The following is a 19,016-nucleotide window of genomic DNA, read 5'->3' as shown; positions in this document are numbered from 1 at the left end:
GGTACATGTCTGGCTCTGTTAATCTGTTTCCTCACTTCCTTGTGCGGGTTTCGTAGTTTCAAGAATGCTTGGTGAAGATCTTGTAGGTGCTGGTTTCTGTCTGAGGGGTTGGAGCAGATGTGGTTGTACCTTAGTGCTTGGCTGTAGACAATGGATCGTGTGGTGTGTCCGGGATGGAAGCTGGAGGCATGAAGGTAGGCATAGCGGTCAGTAGGTTTTCAGTATAGGGAATCTGTCTAAATGGTTTTTTTAGGCTTAGGAAGAAAAAACTGTTAACTTGACTCACTTAGACACATTCCACAGTAGCATGTGACCATCAACACTCTGAAACTTTTTGTGACTTATATAAAGATTAACTGACCATTAAATTTCTAGAAATGTCATATTAACTGCAGAAATCCGCTCCTCAGAGAGACGGCAAAAGAGTGTGAAACCTGAATTCAAGCAATAGGGGTTTGAAAGAATAATTAAAGTCAGAAATAATTTGCAGTTGCTAGTAATGAAGTTCAAGGTTTGCAATACAGCTAAAGCCAACTGGAACAGAGGTATTAGTTATCATAATTTCCTTCTTTTAAATATTTTCATAGGGCTTCTGATCATAAATATTTCTGAAGTGCAAGCTATTAACACAAAGTGATCAATAATATACTGAAACCCTACAGCTACCTAAGGGTATGTATACACTACCACCCTAGTTCGAACTAGGGTGGTAATGTAGGCAACCAGAGTTGCAAATGAAGCCCGGGATTTGAATTTCCCAGGCTTCATTTGCATAAAGCCGGGCGCCGCCATTTTTAAATGTCCGCTAGTGCGGACTCCATGCTGCGCGGCTACACGCGGCACGGACTAGGTAGTTCGGACTAGGCTTCCTAGTCTGAACTACCGTTACTCCTCGTTCGAAGTCTAGTCCGAACTACCTAGTCTGTGCCGCGTGTAGCCGCGCAGCATGGAGTCCGCACTAGCGGACATTTAAAAATGGCGGTGCCCGGCTTTATGCAAATGAATCCCAGGAAATTCAAATCCCGGGCTTCATTTGCAACTCCGGTTGCCTACATTACCACCCTAGTTCGAACTAGGGTGGTAGTGTAGACATACCCCAACTTAGCAAAATAGAGAACTCTTACCAACTAACTATATCCCACTGGTGATTGCTTCTGCACATGCAGTGCTGCAACTAATAAAGTAATAGGTTGACTTTGTTTAGGATATGTATACCCTTGTATCAGATGTGGAAGACTGAATGTTTTACACCAAATTGGTCTTTTGTGAAAAAAGATGCTCTCTCTACCTAATGATCTCATGATATTACTTTCTGGTTAAAAATGTTCTATATGGCTATAGTTTTTACTGTAGATTTTCTTCAACTTTACAGGAGACCATTATCCTTAAAGCTGTCAGCTCCAGTCAAAGTCTCTCTTGGAAGTTCCAAAGGGCCTACCTTTTCCTTCCTGAAAAACCCAACCTGTGGTGGTTTGACTTAAAAAAAACCACACTTCTTAAACAGATGTGGACTTCAGATACAATGAGCAATGCAAAGAACTGGCTTGGACTTGGTGTGTCCTTATATTTTTGGGGGCTGATGGACCTTACTACACTTGCACTGTCTGGAAGTGCCAGGCCACTCACCAAAAGCCAGGAAGATAACTTGTCAGACAAGCTGCTACTGCACCAGCGAATGAAGAGGAGCTGGGTCTGGAACCAGTTCTTTGTTCTTGAAGAATACACTGGAACCGATCCATTATATGTTGGCAAGGTAAGAACTATAAAATCAGAGGGAGCGGGGATATCGAATACAGAGAGTGTGAAATGTAACAAAACATGAAGTTTCCTCAAGTACCTATTTATACTTTTCTGCTGGCAATGAATCTGTCCACATTTAATTTTCTTCGGCTCCGGAGAGCTTTTGACTGGTGTCACCATGAACTTGGAAGAATGTCTGTTTCAAGAAGGTGTCAATGTGTTTGCCTATTACAGAAAGATCCACTGTAACAATTATCAATGTAATTGGGATAGCAGTATAAAAATCTGCAACAGTCTTTCTAGGGACCACTACAATGCCAAGGCAAAGTAAGGTTATATTGACATTTGAGGATTAGGGAAGAAAGAGAGAGCTTTGTGATCATGCTACTGTCTGTGATCAAATTTGGTGTTAAATTTGAAATCTGCAATCAAATAAGAATAACCAGTGGCTTTTGAAAAGGAAGACTTCAAATGATTTTCTGTAAGCTTCTGGGGTCTGAGTCTCCTCTTATGTATACTGGTTTTAACACAGAGTAATTATATTGACTGAAATGCAGCTAATACCTGATTTATACTAGTAGAGAATAGGTCCTTAAATTCAAAGATACAGAACCTGATTCTCCATTAACCTGCACTTTTTTAATCTATTCTACCAGTTCAAAGCCAATGTAAAGCAGATGTAAAATGCTATTAAATCCACCTAATAGTATTTTGCACTCTGCAATGGTGCATGTGGATACACAAAGCTACAGGCTAATAGAGAAACAAGCCTGAGATGTTTTGAGTCACCGTTTACCTTTTGTCACACACTATAACCTACCCTTTCTGATCCATTTTCCCATTGCTTATCAAGACTGTGAGGTGGATGAAATAATTTTGACCCTGATATTTTAGAAGTTTCAGCAACTACCTTGCTTCCAACATACATTGATTGCAGTTGTAATTATAGCTTGAACAATAGTTACGGTTTCCACACATGAAGATGATCAGATTCAAGTTATGAGCACCAAAAAATACAAATAAATATGATACATTAATAGATGGTAAGTATACAAATATAAAGATTATCTTAGATTACATTATCTTTTTTACCCACATCATGATGTTTTGACATTCTGTATTAGGAACTAGTGAAAATCACACATCTGTGGTTCATTCTTTTCTTCTAAGTGGTGCATATTAGCAAATAAAATTTCAAAAGTTGAGGGGCCTGCTTTTGAATTAATTTATAACTCTGTACGGCTGTCAGTTACACTGGCGGAAAATCAAAATAATTTCACTAGCTTCAGCAGAGTTTTTCCTGATTAGCTGTTAGTCTGACAAACACCAAAGGCAGTCCCATTGACTTCTCTGTATTGACACTGGCATAAATGAACCCAGCTTGAATGTCTCATCATTTTGGATTCTTCATGCTGCCTAACTTTTCTGTTCTTCAGTTCCATTTCTCTTGGAGTATAAAGAGTTAATATTTAATTCCTCTGCAAATCTTTGTTGAAGAATAGGGGACTTTTTTTTTCTCAGATACACCAGTGCATCATGAAGTTATTTCAGATCTGCACTGGACAGTTGGAGCAGAATATGGGTGTACATGAATATATAAAACTAGTTAATATTTTTTTTGGGGGGGTGGAGTGGGGAGGGAACAGGTTGTGTAATCCACTGCATAAATGTATTTAAATGTAAAAAATTGCAGGCAAAATCCTCAGATGATCAGAGTTCCCATTCAGCACATCTGAGGAAACTGTGGCAAAGATAACTCTGTGTCACCTTCCTTTCTGCATTTATCTTAGGATCTGTTCTTGACACAACTCACTGGAGACTCGGGGCTACTCCAATGTGTGCCCTACACATTGGCCCCCTCTTTATCTTTCTGGTGGCCAGGGATTGCTGCAGTACACATATTTTGGCAACACTCTCTCCCTAAAGGAAGGGGGAAGAGTTCAATGCAAAAAGATGGTTATATTGACTTATATCATGAAGAATTCCCGGTAACAGGGAAATCCCTTGGCTGCTGCTTTAGAGCAGTGTTCTAGTCTCCTTTGAGCCACTGGAGCAGCACTGAGGAGACTTAACTTACACTGTAGATTGTGTTTTCTATGGAAAATGTGCCTTATAGTTAACTGAGAATTATAGAGAAAGTATCTTTTGGGCGAGAAAAGGAAAAGATTCTCCCAGGCTTTAGTCAGCATATTACTTACTGTTTTCTCTGTTGCTTGAAGTTGTCATTTAGGGTGTGTCTACACAGCACCCATAGCTCAAAATAAGCTACACAATTTCAGCTATGCAAATTGCAAACCTTATCTCAAGTCAATTTTGAAATAGCTTATTTTGTTATTTGGCACTGTCTACACAGAGCCAAATTTTGAAATAACCTGCTATTCCAAAATATCCCTTACTCTTTGTGGAATGAAGTTTACAGGGACCTCAGAAAAGCGAATCCATTATATTTTGAAATAATGGGCTTGCTGTTAAGATGCGGGATAGCTATTTGGTACCTCTGGAATCCCGAAATAGCGTTGCGGTGTAGATGTAGCCTTAGAGGTTAATTTCAAAGTGTTAAATAATGTTTTAACTGCATGACTCCCATTAAAGTTAGATAGAGGTTAGTGGCCAGTGTGATCAATTAGGCTCACAAAAACGCATCTTCAGTGTCAGGTTTTTTCTCACTTCATCCAGCAGCCTAGACTGCTCTAGCATTTGAACTCTGATTCTAGAGGAGTTTAAGGTTTGCTTCTTTGCATGTACTACTGCTCCCCACCCCTGTGCTAGAAATTAAGAGGTATTTGAGCCTGACAGCTGAACAAATGTAGAAGGGAGTGGCCAGGTCACAAGATACTCTCACTTTGTGATCCAGTGCATCAACACAGCACAATTACAGTTCCTCCCAGAGCCCCTGTACACACTAGCCTCCCTCAAAGAGATGGAAGGGGCAGGGAGGTTTTAAGGCATGTTCCAATATAATGGATCTGGACAGGCGTATAAGAGAACACACACTATGCTCTCTGAGGCATGGTTCCTTGCCTTAAATATTTCCAGAGATGATTTCTCACTGCTACATATGTTGGGTTATCAGTGAGCTTCCCAATAGGTTTTACCATCCTGCCCAAAGGAGGTTACTCAGACTTTCAAAGGAGGTTAGTTCATGCTTTCTCAGGGACAACCTGCTTCATCCCTCTGACACCTCATCTTTTACTATGTCGAGAAAAATCCAAATAAATTCCTCCCCACTCCAAGCCTGCCACATGGCTGCATCATGATGCAGTAACCATAGGGCCGTCCCAACATATAGCTAGATTTTCTTTCCTTTACAGTCACTGCTACACTGTATACACCTATTTGTAAAACTGCAGTGTTAGAGGATTTGGTTTGTTACTGCCGTAATTTGAGCATCCAACTCTGCAATGATGAAATCTATTAGATTTTTATTATAGCCCGGAATGATAGGACCTTTGCTTTAGAAATGCAAAACACGTTGCTGAAGAAATCTCAGTTTCTTCCCACTTTTCCCCCAACACACACAATTCATTTTTATGCTCTTCCTCTTTGCTCTGTCTGGAAACAATAGGATACGTGATAAGTAATACTAACAGCTGTTTTGCAGCATAACAGCTAGCCTGCTTGGGACACAGTACTTTTAACACACAACTGTAGAGTAAGAAGCACCCTATTATCCTAACATTGTTATTAATTTTCCAAATTTAAACCACTGATTTCAGATAGGATTGTGTAGAGTAGTTATAATTTAGCAGTGAATTGACTCAGTCTATTTTTCAAGTCTCTTGAACATTGCAGTGCAGTTTCCTATGTCTCATTTTATTTACTATTTAATTATGTATCTTATTAATACACCAGCAACATCTCTTTTTCTCTGCCATATCTTTACTATCCCAATCCATTGTGAGAGCTGCACCTACTCATGAGGTCGTGCTCAGTCACTAACCCACAATGCCAAACACCTTAAAAGAGTAGGAAGTGGCTAAGTAGCTCAGAATCAAATTTTCCTTCTCCTGGAAAAGTCCCATTTACTAGCTCCTAGACTGATATTCTCCGAGTTACATGTTTGTTGGGCAAATGGTGATAACCAGTGTTTCTGAATTAACCACAAGATGTATTAGTTTGGAGGGTGGCATCTGTGTGACGTAATACATATAGGTCATCTGAATTTGACTGCTCTGTTGATGCTGAATGTAACTGGTTCTCTTCTTCTCCTCCTATTTAACAGATGCGTTAGCTCTGAAATGCTAGTGTTCCAGTGCAATGTCAAGGCTCCAAGGAATATTCACCGATTCCGCAGTAGACATAGCAGAGACCAGCAGCAAAGGGGTTAAATGAAATATCAGTTATCCAGACAAATTCACCATCACCATCTGTACTGTTAGGGTTTTTTTCAGCCATTTCAGCATATAATAAAAGGCTCCAGCTGAGTTTTTAAAAAAGTCATGATTCAAAGTAAAGCCAATGGAGGATTTTTAAAATATGCTTTAATACTTTTTAAAAATATAGTAGCTACATTTTTAATATATTTTTCACATTTTGACGTGGATTAGATTCTAAACAATATCTACTGGCTCCACAATGTAATTTCAATCTCCCTTAAAGGAAAAGCTACTGATTGATTAGAATACATAAGTTAGCTAAATAGAGATCTACCAGTTTTGTGGTGGCACTTCAATTACGGATGCAGCTTTGCTGAAACCACAGCACAATCTAGTTCTCATCTAAAATAATGTAAAATGTCTACTGAATTCTACAGGGGTAGCATCCAGGTTTGCATAGGTCACATGTGGTTCTTTGACAGATTAGGGAGAAAAATAGCCTCCAGAAAGTCACAGAATCATAGGGCCAAATCCACAGCTGAGCACAAATTGTCATACCTCAGTTAAAGCAACTTACAATAGATGAGAGTCTGGCCAATAGGAACATGAAACAGATAGGTCATATAAAGTGACTTCTTCCGTCCCCCAACAAATCTGAGAGGGTTTTGTACTGAAATCAGAGATTATTTTATTATCTCTATTTGTAGAATTTTTGTCAGTTTAATTTTAAATGTCCTTGAGATCAGATTCTATAATTTTCCTGAGGAGCGTATTCCATTTTATCCACTAATAAATCTCACCATTGGAACTTGGTTCCTGCTTTTCAACTTAAATTTCTTCTTTATTAATTTCATGCTATTACTCCTATTTATATCCCTTTTACTATTCTAAACAATTCCTCTATGACATTGATTTTAGGAGGTGTTCAATCCACTAGGCCAATGCTGCTCCTGTTGGTCACAATTCAGAGAGGTAGTTAAGCAGCCCTCCCCATCAAAATACTTATACATGTGTAAAGTTTAAAAAGTGCCTAACTACTTTGCTGAAGCTGCGCTTTTATGCCCACCATTGTTTGTTCATCCACCAGTATTGCAAATATATCATAAAAGCAATCAGGCTTGACATACAAAAGTTATTCTTTTTCAATTCATTCTAATTATTGCTTACAATTCTATTATCTTCCAGATGCTTAGGATGTGATCTAATGTGTGTCATTGATTTCAGTTGACATTGGATCAGGCCATAAATCCCCAATCCAGCAAAGCATTTATGAATGTGCTTAAATTAAAATTAAGAGTTTTGTTTGATTTTAGTATGTGTTCTCTTATTTCACTAGGGTTAGATGTTTCGCAGAATGGCAATTACCAAGTGACTTTGTACCGGCTTTTGAAGATAATTAGTACAACATTTACTTTTCTTCTATATTAGTTTGTGTCCCTAGTTATCCGCGAATTTACCAATCACGCCGTAAATGCATTTGCTAATTCTATTTAGAATGCTGGGGTGCTTTTAAAACCCACTGGCCTATGCGTTCTTAAATGTTCGAAGCTGCCTGCTTTTCCTGCTCTTTATTAATGGAGACAAAGCAAGAAAGGCAATAGCTTTTATTTCTGCTGTTTACGAGAAGTGCTCGGTGGAGCTCTAACACTCGTCTCTTTCACCAACAGGAGACTTTGTCCAATTACTGCATTCACCTTGTCTTTTTCATATCCTGGGACCCACATGGCTACAACACTGCAAGCAGCTTTCATCGTAGCTACTTTTTACCACTTGCCTCATTACCTAACTACCCAACTTTTTTGTCATTAGAGACACTTTTTTTAAAGGTCTGCAACACAGTAATTTTGAGAAGTCATTTGTTCCATTTCACTCCTTATTCACTAATTGACAGAGAGCTTGTCTACATGGCAAGTTACTGCCCAGGAAGCCAAGCTATATCCAAAGAACTAGCTCTGCCATGACATCCCATGCAGACATGGGCACAGCACACTGGAAATCCTGCAGTGCTGCTTGGCAAAATTTTAGTATGCTGTAGAAGTGTCCATTGCTCCATGGTAAATTGGTGCACTATGAAGTCACACCCCAGCTTGCTCTACAGTAACTTGCTGTACAGAGAAGCCCTTGCGGCATTTTCTCTCTAGTCCAACATTTCTGTTGCCCATGGTCTGTTTTATAAGAAATATTCTCACTCCTTTTAATCTTCTTTACACAGTGTAAAGTCAGTTTTTTGTCCATATCTTTTCTGACACCTTAACTCAGAGGTCCCCAAACTGTGGGGTATGCCCTTTATGGAATTGCAGAAGAATGTTTAGGGCCCAGACCAGTCTCCACTGGGGGGATTAATGCAGAAAGCACTGTCCACCCCACTCTGTTCCCACCTCAGCCCCACACTTAGCTGTGCCCTAAGCCTCGGCTCCCAATCATAGTATGGCTGCAGCTCTGCTTCTGGCCCTGGCCATGTCCCCAGGCCCAGCTCTAGCCCCTTCCCCTGCCTCAGCCCATGACTGCAGCTCTGTTCTCCACCCCAGACTGCCCTCAGTTGCAGCCCCACACTTGGCCCACTTACCCCATCCTCCTCTCCTTACTCTAGAAACCATGGCCTCACTCCCTGCAGTGCTTGGGGGTAGGGGGTGAGGGTAAAGGGTGGCATGACCCTGAAAAGTTTGGTGACTACTCTCTTACATTATTGTAGGCCTTTATGTGAAGCCCATTGAAGTCAGTAAAATGACTCCCGCTGATTTCTACGAGCTTTGAATCAAGCCCCAATAGCATTCTTGTTTGGTTGCCTCCTCCTTTTTCCACAGTGCAGTTTTGAGGTTGGAACTGGATGGGAGGTTAACCTCAACTTCATGTGTCTGCAGTATACATTATTTGCATCCTTTATATTAAACAACGGCAAAGAAAAAAGTTTCTAAAACCAGTAGGTTGATTTCAACAGTGACACCAAAATGTTCTGAGCACTAATTTTCAAATCAGTGTTCACCACATACATTCCATGCTAGTATCCTGAACAGATCATGTTACATTTTGCAGCTCCATTCCGATATGGATCGAGGAGATGGATCAATCAAATACATTCTCTCAGGAGAAGGAGCTGGCATTGTATTTACGATTGATGATACTACTGGGGATATTCATGCCATTCAGAGATTGGACCGAGAGGAAAGGTCCCAATATACCCTGAGGGCTCAGGCCCTGGACAGACGGACAGGCAGGCCAATGGAACCAGAATCAGAGTTTATCATCAAAATCCAAGACATCAATGACAATGAACCCAAGTTCCTGGATGGACCTTATGTAGCCTCCGTTCCAGAAATGTCACCAGTAGGTAAGGTTGATTTAAGAACATAACTTTGATTTTGAGTAAATTATAAGAAAGCAGCAATACACCAAAATCACCCCACCCTTTTGTCCTCTGCTTTAGTTTCTTTGTTCTGCAGCTTCCGTAGAAACATCTCTAGTTACTGCAGAGCGAGTGTACTTGGTTTACTTCACCAGTTGCTGGCCCCACCAAGCACAGGAGGCATGTCAAGGGAAAGATGGGGGCAGGGAAGGGAATAACTCAGATGTACTGTGCTCTGACAAGCTGTATGTATGTAAGGGCCTCTTGGTCACCCACTATAAGCCAATGAAGGTTACAGCAACTCTGAGCCTGATCTAGCTTATATCAGAAGCTGGAACTGCCCACAGTATTAAATGTGTGCAAAGGTAACTTTAAGCCACTTTCACTCCCACTCCTTTCTGCTCCTATACCAAGCTTAGCTCAGTGGATTCAAATAGCTGACCAAATGTGTTTTATGTTGTTAGAGTGGGAATCAAGGAAGCGTGTATTGGATTTTCTGGGACTTGAGCAAGTAAAATGTCTAATAAATATGGGAGGGGGTGGGGATTTCCAAATCTGTCAATTTTTCATTTCTTTGGAAGAAACAGTTGTTTTGTGGTGACATAATACTGACCGATGATACAAAATAACTCATGGGGTGTGTGCTTTCAGGCAGGGCAGAGCACTACACAGTCTACGAGCACCACCCTCAGGCAGGGCAGAGCTCCAAACAGTCTGATTTCCTAGCTCCAGTACATAGTAGACAAATGCATGCCTCTTGCAGTAGGTGGGGAGGCTTTCACCTCTGGCATGGAGTTGGTGGCAGGGTCAGCTGGGAGACCCAGGACCACCCTACATCACAATGTCCCTGGCCAAAGCAGTAACAGTGGCAGAATTTTACTCTGCTGAGTCAGTGGGGATCTAGTTGAAACACGCTAACCTGGATGATACAGGCAACAACATAACTGGATACAGTTTGATGACTGGGCTACTTTCTTAATTACCGATATGATTTACTGTGTTGGTGTCATCCTCCATCTTCCCAGGTACATGACTGATGAGTTCTATCATAGCTAGGCATCTCCTTGGGGCAGTCACCTGGTCACCTGATTATGCCACTGAACCCACCTGTCTTCCTTCTGGGGCTCCCCTCCACACTGTTGTGCTGGGCCAGAAACTCTGGTCTCCATCAATCAAGGCACAGAGTTGGGTAACAGCCCCCCAACTCTGGGAGGGTATGTCTACACTACCCTCCTAGTTCGAACTAGCAGGGTAATGTAGGCATACCGCACTTGCAAATGAAGCCCAGGATTTGAATCTCCCGGGCTTCATTTGCATAAGCGGGGAGCTGCCATTTTTAAAACCCCGCTGGTTCGAACCCCATGCAGCGCGGCTACACGGGGCACGAACTAGGTAGTTCGAACTAGGCTTCCTAGTTCGAACTACCGTTACTCTTCATTTCACTAGGCTTATGAATGTGAATATGCATAACTTGAAGACATTTTAGGCAAAGTGCATCATGTAACACGTTTAAAAAAGTACAGTCTGCTGAATATGTATATTCAATTTTTGTGTAGGTATCATTCTTGTATGTCAAATTAGAAATATTAAGTGGACACCTGTTTGATTAATATAGGTCTTTCAGAGAACGCCGTAAGTGGTACTTAAGAACTTAATGGCACAGTGTGCAAGGTAACAATCTGTAAATAGTTTTGTTTTTCCTGCAAGACCAAACTGTGGTTCATCTTAGAAAGATGTGACCCTACCACCTGGGGCTGGAATACACAAAAATAGAATATACATATTCAGCAGACTGTACTTTTTTAAACGTGTTACATGATGCACTTTGCCTAAAATGTCTTCAAGTTATGCATATTCACTTTCATAAGCCTAGTTTCATAAAGCAAGGGGGTGTGGGGATACATAACAACTAATGGTAATGCCAGCAATTCTTCATAGTTCTGCATAATTCTTAGGCAGCTCCAGCAAGTTCTAAGCACGCTTTGGGCTCCAGCCCCAGCAAAAGGTAGGAAGGATCTACCTCTTCCAGTAAGTCCAACCCAACTGAGCTGCAGGGCTCACATTTTATATATCTTGTCATGCCCCTCTGCTTCTGGCAGGATGGGTTTGGGTGTCCTGATGCCACCCAGCAGGAGATGGGTGAGGATTCCTTCATTTCAATCTCTGAGGAAGGCTATGTGCCCTCACTACAAGGGCACACATTCAATGGACTAAAAACTGGCTGATAGGGCTCAAAATGTAATTGTACATAGAGAATCATCATCAAACAAATTTGCTTCAAGTGAGGTCCTGCAGGGATCAGTCTGTAGCCTTATACTATGTAACATTTTTATCAATGACCTGGAAGAAAACATAAAAGCATCACTGAGAAAGTTTGTAGACAAATATTGGGGGAGTGGTACATAATGAAAAGAGTAAGTTACTGATTCAGAATGATCTGCATTGCTGATACACTGGATTCAAGTAAACAGGATGCATTTTAATTTGGCTAAATATAAATGACCTAGGAACAAAGAATGGGGGATGCAGAATGGGGAACTCTATCCTGGAAAGCAGTAACTCTGAAAATGATCTGGGAGTAGGCGAGCATAATCAGCTGAATGTGAGAGCTACATGTGATACCGTGGCCAAAAGAGCTAATGTGATCCAGGGATGCATAAACAGGGGCATCTCCATTAGGAGAAATGATTTAGCGTCTATATTTGGAAGTGGTGCAACCACTGCTGGAATACGGTTTCCAATTCTAGTATCCACAATTCAAGAAAGATACTGAAAACTTGGAAAAGATTCAGAGAAAAGCCATGAGAATGACTAAGGAATTAGGAGACATGCCTTATAGTGATTGAGTCAAAGAGCTCACTCTGTTTCTCGTAACAAAGAGGTTTGGGTTGAATTGATGACTGTCTGTAAGGATCTATTTGGAGAACAAATATTTAATAATGGGCTCTTTAGTCTAGAAAAATGATTCAATCGTTGGAAGTTGAAGCTAGACAAATACAAACTAGAAATAAGTCATTCATTTTTAACAGTTAGGGTAATTTACTACAGGGCTAGTTTACCAACACTCATGGTGGATTCGCCATCACCGACAATTTTTAAATCATAATTGAATGCTTTTCTAAAAATATGTGCTCTATGAATTATTTTGTGGAACTTTCTGTGGTCTATGTTAGACTAGAGATCAGAGTAGGCTGGTTTTGGCCTTGTAATCCATTAATCTATTAGATTATTTATTATGCATTAAAGCTGGTTACACCTGTATTCTTTCTTTCCAGCTGTGAAATTAATAAGGTCTGATCTGTTTGGGTTTTTTTCAGGCACCTCTGTTATCCAGGTGACTGCAACAGATGCTGATGATCCAACTTACGGGAACAGTGCCAGAGTAGTCTACAGTATTCTCCAGGGGCAACCATATTTCTCTGTGGATTCCAGAACAGGTATTTTATTTCAACAAGGAATCAACCTAGTAGTATGACTTCTCCTAGTTTTCATTCACTATGCACCACATTATTCCTCAAGAAAAACCCCATGAGTGTTAAACACCAGATGGACACAGAAAAACACCAGATGGACACAAGAGAACAAAACTATTGGGGCAGAAAGAGAGTTAAAAAGACAAAACATGCTCCCCAAGTCTTATTTCTGTATATAAAAGCCAGCCTACAACAGTTTTATGTTGGAAGTTAAGTGTCATTGTAATAGAGTTCTTCAGAGCAAGAATGTGCTCTCTGTAGTAGCATAGTCATCTATATTTCCAAATTCTGCGTTACTGGAGTTGGGTTTATTCTGTGCTGTTACTATTCTTGTGGGCTATCATTTCAATAAAGTCTTTTAGATCTGGTTATTCACAAATGTAGGTGTAAAAAAATATTTTAAGAAAGTACAAGCAAGCAAATGCAGTTATCTGGAGTAGTTCTACCGAAGGGCATATTTATTAGTAGCCCTAGGTTCATGTACAGGACACTATCTGCATATAACATAACCAAAATGTCTGTCCTAGGAGGAATCTTACATTTTTGACAATTCCCAGAGGCCAACTATAGTGTTAAGGTCAGAAACTCATGAGAGAATATTTATTGTTAAACCCTTGGGGAATAAAATAAAAAGAAATGGAATATAACTCACTTTTGAAAGTTATCAGTATATGACACATGCCCATTATCCATAAACCATAGAATGAGTAAGCCTTAATCATTATTATTTTCAGATACTTAAGGATTTCTAAGAGGGTGATGTGAGGGCATGTGCTGTATAAAGGGGCAGAGAGAGGACACAGTCTATAAAGTATTCAAACACACAGGGCCATTTTGCAAAGATGCTAAGCACTTTCACATTCCAGTAGGAATTGAAGATCCTCAGCACTTAATAGGCAGTGTTCAATTTCTTGCAGAATCAGGCTCATAAAAACTGCAGGTGGCAACATTTAAACAGTGCACTTGTGAATTGTTTGCATTACTCTCTATTTCTTCCTTAGTATACAGGATGATAGTTGCCACTGCAGTATCATTTTGCTGCTGTTTTGTTAAGCCTCACACATTGTGTGTCTACTAAAAGTAACGACTAAAACACGCCTTTGTTTCTCAGGGTTATTGAATATAGTCATTGGAATGGAAGAATTCAGGAAGGGCAATCAGGTATTAAAAAAATGAAAAAAGAAAAATCAGCCAATAGACCTTAGGTCTTAAAAAAGAGGAAGGGGGGTGATGAGGTGGGGATGAAAATAGCCTAAATAAATAAGAGGTTACACTACCAGAATCCCTGAGGCAGTAGACACAGAGAGCCAAGGAAGAATTATCTAAAAGTCCAGAGAGCTATAGCCTTGAGTTTCTGCTTTTATAACCAAAAGCACAAGTCTGCTTTAGTGAGTCAGCAAAGGCAGTAATTGCATCTGATGGCTCTTTGCAGACTCTATCAGAGAAGTACTGCTGCCACCTCATGTTCTTTTTCAGTAATGTTACCATAAAACAGACTGCATTGAACTGTGATTTTTTTTGCGTGATTACCAATAGCAATTTCTGTGCTCCACAACCCTGAGGTGTACATTACAAAATAAATGATGTATCTTTTTAATAGAATATCCATAGGAGACAAAATAGAGACTGAGGGCTATATTTTGTTCTCATTTACATTGGAGTTGATGTAGATTAAGTACATTGGCTTCATTTGAATCGCTCTACATCTACACTGGTGTGATTGAGAGCAGAGTGTGGCCCCGTTCTTTTAAATTAGGAGCAATAGTGTGTGGTTATATTTTATTAAAACTAGCTCTATCTTATTTCAAGTATTGTTCAGACAGAATTTCTTTTGTGTCCTAAAACCTTTTGAAAAAAAATCTTACAGGCTTAATTAGGACAGCTCTAATGAACATGGACAGAGAAGCAAAAGATTATTATGAAGTTATTATCCAGGCCAAGGATATGGGTGGACAGCTGGGAGGGTTAGCTGGGACAACCACAGTCAACATCACCCTCTCTGATGTCAATGACAATCCACCCAGATTTCCACAGAGTGAGTATCTGCTGAATTACAATGTTGCTGAAGAGGGAAGATGGGTTGGAATACTTGCATGATGAATATCTGCACCTACTTTGACCTTTTCAAATTGAATCAATCTATGGCTATAGGAGAGTGCAAAACAATTTTCCCATCCCACTGCAAGTTTTTTAAAAATTACAGTCTCAAAACACGCTGCAAAATCAAAATCTCAAAAAAATTCTGAAAGCAGATCATCCAAAACAAATATCAAATCTTCTTGTTATTTCAATAAATTCAAAACATGTGAAAAGATTTTTCAAATTGGAAAACCAGTTTTAGTTTAGACAAACTGATATTTTCCAAGCCAAAAAAGAAATCTTGACCAATTATGTTATGTCCTTGACCTCTTTTTTACATGTATGGTTTTATTTTCTTTTTAAATTTAGGATATCCAAGGCTTCCATTTATCCCTAGATCAGATACTGCAAGCTTTTCCCAAGCATGTTTCCATATACTGATTTTTTTCCTCATTCTTAGCATGGAAGTATGTCTGTTTCCAGGGGGTTGGGAAAGAAGACAGAAAGTTATTTAATCCAGCAATTCAATTTAGCCTCTCCTTTTTATGAAAAAAATAGTATGTTATTTTTGAAGAAAAAGTATGGAACAGTTTTGCATGCAAATTTCCCCAGTAAAAGTCAAAGTGAACTCACCAAAATATATTTAAATTCTAAGGCAAATAATGCTCTGAGTTACTCCAGTGTAAATCTGATTTCAGAAACTTTTGTTTGGATTTACACTAGTGTTACCCAAGGCAAGATTTAGCCAATTATGCTACCTCCTAATAGCCTGAATCTAAGCAAAGTCCACTGAAGTCAATGGAAAGACTCCCTTTAACTTCAGAGGGCTTGAGCAATGTACATATTTTCTTAGACTAACAGCTGATAACTCCAGTTATTTATAATATTGTCAACACTTTTGTCTGTTTCTTTTTTTCCCCTCTTCCCCTTTACATACTCTGCTTTGCTAAAACTGAATTCAGCTGAAGGCACCCTCCAGCAAAACCATCATTGTATTTTGCTTTTTATTTTCTTCCTTTTCTTCCCCTTCTTCCTTGATACATGTCATTGAATCCATTTTTATTTTTAAAACAACATCAGGAAAAATGGTAATAAAGGGCATCAGGCCCCATCACTCATGCTGTCCTTTAGAACAGCACTACATGAACAATCTAGTTGAGAGACTGTTCAAGCATGGAGCTGAGCTAGCTTGGCAGGTAATACCATAAGCACAGTATTAGTGCTTTTCTTTTTTTAAAAAAACTACTTTATTAAATTGAAGTTTTCTCTTTCCCCAGGCCTGCTTTTAAAGCAAATCAGTTATGCACTAACTCTGCTCTCATTTCATTTTGAGTTGCAGTTGGAAGCACTGGTATTTTGATGAGAGTCACTTAAATATGCCCTAACAGGCAGATTACTGAAACTGAGCGAGGCAAATCCAAATTAGCAATGGCTTCCTAAATGGGGATGACCTTTTGCTTTTCAGCCTGGAAAAAAAGCACCTGGCCCTCTCTTCAGACTGCAGGATTTGACGACTCTGGCCAGTCCTCTGAATTCCTGTACAGTTTTTATTCCAGTCATGTGTTTTTCCCTTCCACTTCTCTTGCCAGAACATTATCAGATGAGTGTGCTGGAGTCCGCTCCAGTCAGCTCCACAGTGGGTCGTATTGTTGCTAAAGACCTGGATGAAGGCATTAATGCTGAAATGAAATACAGTTTTGTGGATGGAGATGGACTGGATGTCTTTGACATTAGCACTGATCCTAATTACCAAGTTGGCATAATAACTGTGAGAAAGGTAGTACGTTTTCTTTTTATTTCCACTTATACAGCTAGCAGTTCTGGTTACATTTCATTGGTGCGATATTCTGTAATGGCTGCTATAACTTGGTTCCCATTACATTACATGATAAAACTTATTTCCTGTTATGAAACACCATTTCTTTAACAGTCTTTGCTAAAATATGAAAGCAGGTTATATTCTCGAGAGGAAAAGAACCTAAAGAATATATAGTGATACAAATAAATATGTATTATATTGTCTTTTCCCACCAGAAAAACGTCCCAGTTCACTATTTATTCATGTAAATAACATTTGTAGCTTAATTACACAACAGAGAGAGAGATCTGATCAATATTTGCTTTTTTACTGAAGACATTTTTCATGCTAGTGTCCCATATACAATAATAAAGCAAGTCAAAGAATTATTTATAAACCAATAAAAACCAGGAAGTTCCATGAACACTAATTAGGTTAATGGAAACTATGAAATTGCTAATATTTTGTACTAGTGGTTACACAGAAAGGAATATAATATTTTGTTCAGAGTTTCTCCTGGAGGATATTTATTCTCCAATTTAATGTTAGCAGTTGAACTCTCTTTCAAGATTATGATGCTGTTATACTTTTTCCTAAGCATATCTAATGCATTGATAAATGAAACTTGTTCTCTGTTTAAATAACTGGAGCCAAAATCATCCACTAAAATAGAGCAACACAAAGGATGGATTTGAACCTCTTTTCCAAATTACTGTACCTCTTTCAGGAGTGTCTTGTGTCCCCAAGTTTCACTTAACTTAAAAACTACTTACTTACAAAATCTGACATAACACAAAAGTATCACAGCACACTATTACTGAAAAATTGCTTTCTTTCTCATTTTTACTATAATTACAAAATACATTGATTGGAATGTAAATATTGTGTATATGTTTCAGAGTGTGGTGTCTATAGAGCATTATAAACAAGTCACTGTATGAAATTTTAGTTTGTACAGACTTCGCTAGTACTTTTTATGTAGCCTGTTGTAGCTGGATGTAGCTTATGTAGCTGGATAAGTTGATGCACATGCACACACGCACAGGACCTCTGGGTACTACCCAGTTGCGAACCAATACTCTAGCTCTTTTGGTCAGGATTCAGCAAAGTATTTAATCAAGTGTTTAAGCATAAGTATGCAGTACTATGAAAGATTCAACATAGAACATACCAAATGAGAAAAATATCTAATACCAACACAATCAAGTAGACCTCACTGTAGACTACTAGAGGTGTGTATGTTTGTAAAACTCTGTATGTACCCATGGCATCTGAGAAGATTATTTACTTGTTTATAGCCACGCTCCAGACTGTGGAAAAGTTCTCATTTAGATCAAGATTTCAAACTCTCAAGGACACAGAAGTGATTAACTGTGTGTGTTGCTTCTGACCATTGTAGAGCTGCAAAGTTTGTATCCAGAATGCAGCTCTTTTAATTTTGTTTTGGACCTATCTTTAATAACCAAAATGTGGTCAGTATATTAACAACAAAGAATTTAGATATCCTGTCACACTATTAACAGATTCAGTCTAACATATTTGTAGTGCAACCTAAACAGTGGAGTCAATTAAACAGGAATTTCATGAGGCCAAATGAGTCCAGCATCTGAGGTAAAAGTTTGAGAGTAATAAAAATCCAAAACTGTTGTAATGCAGACAGCCAATGATGCATGCAGCTACACTGAACAAGTCACTTAAACCCCTAGTGCATCAACCCAGCTGTAAAACTGGATTAAAAAGTCACTGTGGATAAATTTCAGAAAGCCTGGAGTCAAGTTCATTCCAGATAATTTCTCAGATGTTTTAAAATTGATCTGAACTTTTTTATCTATAAAACTGATCTGGAAATTAATTTAAAACAGACATCCTTTCTGGCCCTACGACATCACTGAAAACCAGATGATTCATATGAACAGAGAAGAGGGTCAAATCTATAGTCCTACTTAGACCTTTATTTGGCAAAATTATTATCGGCTTCAACTGGAGTTTTGTCAAATGAAGACTATGACCAGGCCTGAGTAACCAGCTACTTGATACAACAGTGATGAGCAGCAATTAAATAAATAGTGGATCAAATTTTTTGAAACAGAAATATTTTAAATTGGAAAAAAAAACTTTTATCCAAATTAAAAATTTTCACCAAATAGTACATGCATCTGACGAAGTGGGTCTTTGCCCACGAAAGCTTATGCTCCTACACTTCATTTAGTCTATAACGTGCTACAGGACTCCTCGCCGCTTTTGCAGATTCAGACTAACACGACTAC

General features: G+C 39.1%; 2 protein-coding genes across 4 annotated transcripts in view; one reads left to right on the top strand and one right to left on the bottom strand.

The window, feature by feature from the left end:
* RNF152 (ring finger protein 152) overlaps positions 1-19,016 on the bottom strand; it is a 242,485-nt gene that overhangs the window by 4,098 nt on the left and 219,371 nt on the right. The gene's annotated exons all lie outside the window — the stretch shown is intronic.
* CDH20 (cadherin 20) overlaps positions 1-19,016 on the top strand; it is a 161,900-nt gene that overhangs the window by 116,112 nt on the left and 26,772 nt on the right. For 2 of the 3 annotated variants that reach the window (XM_075921395.1, XM_075921396.1), the window contains exons 2-6: positions 1,373-1,753; positions 9,090-9,384; positions 12,717-12,836; positions 14,740-14,907; positions 16,541-16,728. In XM_075921395.1, the coding sequence (XP_075777510.1) occupies positions 1,505-1,753; positions 9,090-9,384; positions 12,717-12,836; positions 14,740-14,907; positions 16,541-16,728 (1,020 nt within the window). In that variant the 5' untranslated portion in view covers positions 1,373-1,504. Of the gene's footprint in view, positions 1-1,372; positions 1,754-7,894; positions 8,977-9,089; positions 9,385-12,716; positions 12,837-14,739; positions 14,908-16,540; positions 16,729-19,016 lie in introns of those variants that run through there. The other variant, XM_025184535.2, reaches the window with a different exon arrangement.

Source organism: Pelodiscus sinensis, chromosome 2 (assembly GCF_049634645.1).
Source record: "Pelodiscus sinensis isolate JC-2024 chromosome 2, ASM4963464v1, whole genome shotgun sequence".
NCBI classification, from domain to species: domain Eukaryota; kingdom Metazoa; phylum Chordata; order Testudines; family Trionychidae; genus Pelodiscus; species Pelodiscus sinensis.
The sequence above is the reverse complement of the archived record's forward strand: the minus strand, read 5'-3'. Positions and strand labels throughout refer to the sequence as shown.